We start from the raw sequence: 8,687 nt of genomic DNA on the forward strand, positions 1-8,687 counted from the left end.
ATTGCATTAAGATGCAATAAGGATTGAGGCTAGTTCTGAAGAGTAACTGATGTGCTTGGTGTTTGCTGAGGAATGTCCCCTGGATTCCATAGGATTCTGCCTTCACAATCTCCTTTTTTCCTGGCTGTGAAATAGGCACATGGTCCCATTCACTCTTTCACTGAATAAATGACACACGAGCAGCTTTCCCAGAAAGGAAGAGCATGAAAATCTTTTCTGCTGTAGTGCACACCAATTCTCATTTTTAAAGCTGTTGATGGATGAGCTCAAATAGGATTTTTCTTGTAAGTATTTTAGGTTGATGTCCTGGCTTGGTTGGGCTACAGTTAATTTTCTCCACAGTAGCTCTGGGGCTGGTTTGGATTTGTGCTGGAAAGAGTGTTGATTACCCAGGGATGGTTTTCTTGCAGCTGAGCAGGGCTTACACAGCCTCAAGACCTTCCCTGCTCCTCCTCACCCCACCAGTGACCAGGCTGGGGGTGCACAAGGAGTTGGGAGGGGACACAGCTGACCCCAGCTGACCAAGGGGATATTCCACACCTGAAGATGTGCTCAGCATTATGGATCTGGGGAAAGAAGGAAGGGAAGGACATTATGAGTGATGGCACCTTGCTGTCCTGGAGATGGATGGACACCTGGAAAGCAGTGCATGAACTCCTTGGTTTGCTTTGTTTGTGTGCTTGGCTTTGCTTCACCTATTTACCTGTCTCTTTTTCTTTTTTTTCAATCCATGAGTTTTGATACAATCACAGAATGGTTTGGGTTGGAAGGGACCTTAAAACTTATCCAGTTTCAACCCTCCACATGGGCAGGGACACCTCCCACCAGCCCAGGTTGCTCCAAGCCCCATCCAACCTGGACTTGGACACTGCCAGGGATGGGGCAGCCACAGCTTCCTTGGGCAACCTGGGCCAGGGGCTCAGCACCCTCATAGGAAAGATTTTTTTCTTCATGTCTGACCTAAATATCCCCTCTTCCACCTTAAAACCATTGCCCCTTGTCCTCTCACTCCACCCCCATGTCAAAAAGCCCTCCCCCAGCTTCCTTGTAGCCCCTTCAGATATTGGAAGGTTGCTCTAAGGTCACCTCAGAGCCTCTTCTCCAGGTTGAACAACCCCAAATTCCTCAGCCTGGCTTCTAATTCTCTCCCCCATCCCACAAGGGGGTACTGAGCTGTGTGGGGCCTCATTGGCATCTGGGGTTAAACCATGACTCCTGAACACTACAAGATCAAGGTAATGAGATTAGGAAATTCTATTTTAACACAGGCTGGTAAAGCACAGGAGGAGGGGAAAAAGCTCTCTTCAGTTTCACAGTACAACACCAGATGTCTCCCACCTCCATTGACATTTCTTCCCTGCTACCTCAAGCAGCTTCCTCCTAGAAAAATCCAAGTGAATCAGCAGCAAAAAAAAAAAAAAAAAAGAGAGAAGGAAAAGACAGCCAGGAGGTGCAGGAGGCAGAAGATTTGATGCTGGTGATGCTATACACAGAGTTTAAGGAGGGCAACTTACTGAAATTAACACAAATTATGACCTGTGCAATGATACCAAGGAGTGGTTCACTGAGCCTCAGTAACCTCCTAGGACAACACAGCCACAAACTAAAACCTGAAATGGTTAGAAAACTCTGTGAAGAGGAAAAAATTACTTTTTATTAGAGTGCAGCATAGAATTCAAGAAATTCAGCCCTGTTTCTTGAAGACTTTTGGGGATTAGTCTCAGACAGTTGGTGAGTTGATTCATCTTGGTTTCATACCTTCAAACAACTCAAAATATCCTTTCTCCTTTTCTCAATTTTTCTCACACCAACAATAATCCTCCACTACTTCTTCCCTGGTTCTGAAAGCCCTCACTCCTCCTGACTTCAGCTGTGAGCACCCTCAGAATGCACTTGGTTGTATTATCCACAGCCCTGTGTAAGTCTCTCAAGAAACCTCCTAAAATCTTTTCAAACTTTATTCTTACAGCTTTTACAGACAAAAGATCCTCTCTACTTTCTCCCAGTTCTAGAAGTACTCACAGGCTGATTGTCCACCTATACTAAAGGGGTTTTGTTCAAGCCCATGACCTCTCAATTAACTGCAGTTAAAATCAGGAGAGTTCTTGGAACACCAGGTCACCATCTGAATGGAATAGCTGAGTGTTGAGGCTTAGCTGATCCCACTTTTTATTTTTTAACAAATCCTCAAAACAAAAATACCCTCCAGAGCAGTGCCTAGAGAATAAAATTTGTTTGAGCCACCCCTGTGAAAAGAATTGTTCTTTGTCAGCAAAATGAACTGGCAGAAGCTGAATGCCATCTTACAGCATATGCAGAGTGAGGAGCCTGAAGCAAACAAATCCTATTTATTCCCTGGATTCAGGGCATATCACAATGCCATGGAGCTCTATGGCACTATCTCAGCTCCCACCCAGCCATGAACACTGGATCCATCTTCCCCTGTTCCCCATTATCCTGAAAATCTCCCAGACAGGATTTTTCTTCTTCAGCATTTGGGCAGAAATCATGTGTGAAAACTCACCCAGCTGTATGTCTATTCTTCCACTCCATGAGACAGAGTTCTCAGAAGTTCTTCTGGGTTCTACTTCTAGTGCCAGTTGAGACCTTTGGCCTTGGGCACATCATTTAAAAACTGAAGGAAACAAGATTTGCAAAATGCCTTCACCATGCAGCAGCTGAAAGCTCCAGTGCAATGGAGCTCCAAGTGCTGATCCCAGAGAATTGGACACTGTGAAGCATCAAAGCATCAAGAGAAAGAAAGGGAGACAAATCAGGAAGAAAAACCCCTCATAGTTACATGTAAATTACACATCTAATGACAAAAGTAACCCAGGGTGCTGCCAAGATAACAGTTATTGATAAAAAGCCTTATTTTTATTTACCAGGTCAACACTGTTGCTCCCATTCTCCAATCTTGTCAGCTGGGAGTCCTTTTCTTTCTTCTTTTTCAGCCTCACCCTACTTTGATCTTTTAAAGCTCTGTTTTCATCCAAAAGCTCTTCCAGTTTTTCCTGTAGTCTGAGTTCAGATAATTGCAGATTATAGACATGATGGCAAGATTTTTCCAGTTTTTTCCTGAGAAAGTCTTCAGTGTCCTGGGAGCACTGGAGTTCAGCCAGCAAGCCTGCCTGTTCTCTTCTGCTGTCCTCCTCTTTTTCCCTGAAGGATTTCAGGTTTTGCTGAAACACCTCAAGGTGGCTTTTCAGATCAAGCTCCACATTCTCAATGCAAGTTTGCAATTCCATTACCTCCAGGCCAGATTGTTGATAGCTCTGAGTCCCCCTGAATGATGATTTCAGCTTCTCTTGGAGATCCTGCACCATCCCCTCTCCTAATTCAGATGTCAAAAGAGCAACGTGGGCATTAAGATCTAGGACTTGCTTTTCCAGCCTTGATATCTCACTCTGAAGGTAACATTCCCTTCCTCTCAGCACTGCTGTCTGCTGCCTCTGCCTCTGTTTGTAGTGCTCAAAATACTCTGTCTGCCTTTTTATTTCATCTTCTTTCACTTTCAGCTGCTTCTGAAGCCACTGTAGTTTTTCCTTTTGCTTCTTCTCTGCCTTTTCTTGGGTCTCAACCTGTAATTTCAACGAGTGTTACTGTTAACATCTTGATACTAAATCTCTCCTTACAATTAAATCTCCTTACATTTTTTTTTTTTCCTGAAATCTTCAATTATTACGTCTCTGTTTTCTGAAAACTCAGGAATGATTTAAGTAGAAATTTTTCAAACCCAGAAAAATCCTCTATTCTTTCTGTTTTCATGGATCCAGCCAAGGAGCTGTGCAAACTAGGGAAAAACACCCATTGTGTGTGTTATCAGCCACAAACTGGACTTCTGATGCAAAACACTTACAAGGAGTCCCAGCACTCAGGAGAACTGAAGACTTTCCTCCAGAGGAATAAAAAGTGGGGCAAAAAAGACCCAGAAATTATATGGTTATAGAAAAAAAGAAAGGCCCAGATGTTTTAATGCTTATAGAAGGCACTGGAGAGGACCTGGCTGATAAATTATTGCTACAAAGAGAAGCTAAAGCAGGTCAGCTGAAACAATATCCCCCTCACCAAGCTCATCAGCTCCTCCTGGATGTCTCTCAGCTTCCCCTTCACACGCACATTTGCAGTTTCAACCTGGTGCAACTTCACATTCAGCTGAGCAATTGTCACCTGGAGGCTTTCATCTGACAGCTCCTTCATCCTGGGAAAAGGAGACCTTTGCTTAGTAAATTCAGCATCCTTCCAGCTGGATCAGCAAAGTATCAATTTATCTTGATTTTTTTCTCCCAACAATCAAACAGCAACAAATTGTTGGTCACTAATATTAAATATTTCTTGACAAGTCTGCTGGGATTTGCACATTATGCTGGAGACTCTTGGAACTGTTCAAGGCAATGTCTGAGTTCATTCTCTCCCTGCTGGCTTAATATAAAAGCCATGAGCAAACACATTTACAAGATCAATACTCACTGAAGCTTGGTACAGGACCTGAAGTGACAGCTTCCATAAAGAAAACCACATTTTGATCACTATCTTTTTCTGATCATAGGATTTGGTTAGGTTCACAGTTAAAAAAATTAAATTTTATGATGCTGGAAACTTGCTTCTCATCCAAACTGACAGGTTTGGATTTTTTATGTCATTTTAATGCCATAATCTGCCTGGATAAAAGAAGGCTGTTGGGATCTTAAATACAATTCTCCCCAATTTTCCCTCCCTGAAATCTTTGTTTAAAATAGACCTATTGCTATGAAAGCTTCCTTTTCAAAAAAGATTCATTATTATTATTATTTTGACAAAAAGCCTGTTATTAAAAGATTCCTGGCCAAATCCCTTGATGAATCCAAGCAATGAAGAAATTATACAAATAATTATTATGAATGCCATTTATATTCTCTATCCTTATACCTGTTTGGCTGTTTTTAGGACAGTTAAGTTGCTGGCTATCAAAACCTTGATATTCCTGTTCCAGTCAACTACATAATTACTGCTTAAAGCAACTATAATGATTACTACTAAATTACTACTAAACTAATGATTACTACTAAACCAGATGAAGCTTTCTGAAACAAGGAATTTTATTTTTGCCAAAAAATCCCAAATTAAAGCTTAACTTAAAAGGGATACATTTTACAAGCTGAATTTACATCTTTTAAATATTTAAGGGTGAAACATCCTGAGAAAGCTGCCTGGTGATTTGCAACAAGATTTTAGACCACGCTGATTTAAATAAATTTATATCTGATATATGTAATAAATTTAAATCTGATTTAAATAATAAAACCAAAAATAGAGAATGCTGCATTCTTGTTCTGACAGCTACACAAAACACTTATCAGGCAGCCAAAAACCCCATGAAGTCTTTCTTTTTTCTCATTTTGCATGTATCATCTGACAGCAAGTACATGGAGCAAAGGGAAGAGTACATGTAATAAATCACATTAATTTTGACCCTTTTATTTTAATATAAGACCCTTTTATTTACCTGTTTCTCAGGACAGAATCTGACTCCACGTAGTCCTCTAGAAGACCTTTCACTTTTTGCTTTGACTTTTCCAGCTCTTTTATTCTGAGGCTCAAATTCTCTTCTCCTCCACTGTTAACTTGTCCATCAGGTGTGCTGACATCTTCTAATCCCTGGAAAACCCAGAAAGTATCCATTTTAACACTGAAATTCAAGATATTGTATCCTTCATTATCAAGCACTTTAACAGAGTAATGAAATTCTTGTTCCCTCCCAGATGAAGGATTCATGATGGAGAAAATCCCGGGAGGTTCTCAAGGTACCAACAGCCCAAGGCTGCAGTAAGAAAGCCTCTGATGATCAGATGAACTCTGCTTCTCCATTCTCAACACATTTATTATTTAGGAGAGTCTCATTTCATTAGCTGCAAAGTAATTCAGCATCTGTTTCAGTTCACAACATGAGATCCCTTTGGTTTAGTAGTTAGATCATGGTGTTGCTCAAAGGTTGGACTGGATGATCATGGAGGTCTCTTCTAACCTAAATATTCTGTGATCCCCAGAAAAGAGTCAAACAGACTAATTAAAGGAATTAGGCATCAAAGATGTGAAAAGAGGATAATTTTCTACAAAATAGAGGAGCTTGTGAAATAAGTTTATCACCTAAAAAGTTATACTCGTTACGGATAAATATATAAAATTTTTATTGGTCCACAAAAGATTTTAAAAATATATTTCCTATTCTAAAGGCAATCTATGACCATTTCAGAGTAATATTCAGGATATTTAACTGGTATTCTGGAATTCTGCATTCAGTATTTTACTTTAAAAGTCTGCTTCACCTCTGGCAGGTTCCAAATCCATGCCTAAAAGGAATTTTTAAGCTTGAGCTTGGGAAAGGAGGCTAAATTTGCTTCTTTGCCTCTTTTAACAATAACTCTCAAATGTCCTGAGCCAGCACTTCACCTTCATTTACAGAAACTCTTCAGTAAGTGTAGTCCTGTAACTGGAATATTGGAGATTCCTTTGCTTTTGCTACATTTGTACTGAACTGGAATTGGATCTGTCATTGGGATTCAACCTCTGAGTTCAGATCTGCTTTCCAGAAAATAATGCAATTTTTTTTTTTTCAGTAAATAAATGCAGAACTTTCAGGGCAAAGAAGAAAAAAGATTTAATTTTGACACTGGAGAGCAGAAAATAGCCCAAAATAATGCAAAAATAATAAACAAAACAGTTCCTCTCTTACAGTTCCATTTTTTGATGTGTGCTGCTCATGGATATGGTGAATTACATAAAATTTTATCATTTTTTGTCCCTGTACCCCTCCTGGCTCTTACCTCAGCCACAGGAGGACACAGAGCTGCAAAGATTCAGCCACTTCTCAGCCCCATGATAAGCCACGATACTTCACAGCTCCAAGTGTGGAATAAAAACTAAAATATAAATCTACATGGACAATAAAGTTCAAACCTGTCCTGGTTTGGGCCAGGATAGAGGTGATTTTCTGTCTTGTACTTTTGCTTTTAGCTCAGTCTCTTGTAAGTAGCTGCACTTGCTGAAATTCCCAGCAAGTTTCTCAGACAGTGTGTGTTTCTAGGACTGATCACACTTGATGTTTAGAGTTACTGCTAGAGACTGGTGTGCAGAGCCAAGGCCACTGCTCAGCTCTGAGGAAAACATAAAGAGGTCCCACCTGCAGCCTCCTTTGGGGAGGAAGGGACAAGATAGATGCCAGAACTGACCAAACAGAGGATTCCATCCCATACACCTCATCCTCAGGATAAATTTGAGGGATCACGAGGGCCAAGCCATCGATTTCCTGCTTCCAGCTTCCTGCTTCCTGCCCTTCCTGCCTTTCCTGCTTCCCTTCCTTCACTCGGCACCCTGGAAGGATCCCGTCCGTTCACCTGCCTGTGGTCCTGATCCATTCCAGCCTGGATCTGTGTGTTCCTGCCTCCAGTTCCCAACTGCTGCCAACTCCAGGATTCCAGCCTGGACTTTCCCAGGGCTGCCCTGCAGCCTCAGTGGTGATGTGAGAGCTACTGGGGAAAAGGGGGGAGGAACGTGGTATCCATTTTCTTGTATATTTGTATATCTTTAGTAATTTTTCCTATTTATCATTCCTGTTTCATTAAAGTTGTGTAGTTTAGTTTCCAACCCATCAGTCTCTCTCCCTTATTCTCTCTCCTTTCTTATCAGGGAGGAGAGAGAGATTAATAGAGAGCATCTGGTACTCGGTTTAATTGCCAGGCCAGTGTTAAACCCTGACAAAACCTCTTTGTGACCTACCAAGCCCAGTCTCTTCTTGGATTCCTGAGTCCCATAGACGTAATCACAGCTGTTATAACTGACAGCAAAAATGAAAAAGTTGTTGTTTCTTTCTTTGATTTGATGATTTGAAAGCTGTGTCACAGCAAGTGAAATCCAGGCCCAGCATCTTGCATGGGCTGAACCCAGTCAGTCACCACCCGGTGCCTGCTCCCAGCTCTAGAATAAATACCAATATGCAACAAATTGTAGGACTGGAATGGTGTGCTCCAATGTTTCCCAAAATGACACATCCTGCTAGCTCAGCAGCAGGAATGTCACGGGAATTAGGGAATGGCTGAGGTTGGAAGGGACCTCAGAGATCATCTCCAACCTCCCCGCCAGGGGCAGGGACGCCTCTCATCCAGACAAGGCTGCTCAAAGCCTCACCCAGCCTGGCCTTGAAGACTTGAAATGCCCTTCAGATCCGCCAGTTTCTTCAAGAAAATCGGCCTGTGTGAATTAGAATGTAAAAAAAACACATAAAACAAGAAGAAAATGGCACTGCTCATACCTTTTCTGCAAGATGAGCACCTCCTGTCCCCGTGGCACGCTCGCCGTTGCGGCCCCGTGCTCTGAACATCCCCTTTTTGTGCTTCAAGTTTCATTTCCAGAGCAGTGATGGCCAAAACTATGTCAGAATGTTTCTTTGCCAAGTGAATCGTTCTTTATATTTGCTGTTTCTTCATCAGCACCTGGCTGGGTTACCTCAAGCTGTCCATCTCCACTCACAGCCCTTCTCTTCAGAGTAATTCCAAAACTTTTCCTTCTGCAGAGCAGTCCTTGTTTTTCCGAGTTCTCTCATCAGCCCACTAAAAGATTTAAATAAAACCTGAGAAAAAAAATCCCTTATTTGAAAATATATTCTCTAAATGCTTGTTCCTTTTGAGGGACACATTGTGAGCAACATGTTC

The 8,687-nt window shown here is 41.6% G+C and overlaps 1 protein-coding gene across 1 annotated transcript; it reads right to left on the bottom strand.

Moving 5' to 3' along the window:
- Window positions 1-2,855: 2,855 nt before the first annotated feature.
- On the bottom strand, window positions 2,856-8,356 carry LOC139796378 (uncharacterized protein C4orf50-like). The gene is made up of 4 exons (XM_071744287.1): window positions 8,288-8,356; window positions 5,486-5,637; window positions 4,069-4,201; window positions 2,856-3,581 (listed from the first exon to the last, which is right to left on the bottom strand). The coding sequence occupies exons 1-4, from the start codon at window positions 8,354-8,356 to the stop codon at window positions 2,856-2,858; spliced, it is 1,080 nt and encodes a 359-aa protein (XP_071600388.1).
- Window positions 8,357-8,687: the final 331 nt, after the last annotated feature.

The sequence above is a fragment of the Heliangelus exortis genome, chromosome 4 (assembly GCF_036169615.1).
Source record: "Heliangelus exortis chromosome 4, bHelExo1.hap1, whole genome shotgun sequence".
NCBI classification, from domain to species: Eukaryota; Metazoa; Chordata; class Aves; order Apodiformes; family Trochilidae; genus Heliangelus; species Heliangelus exortis.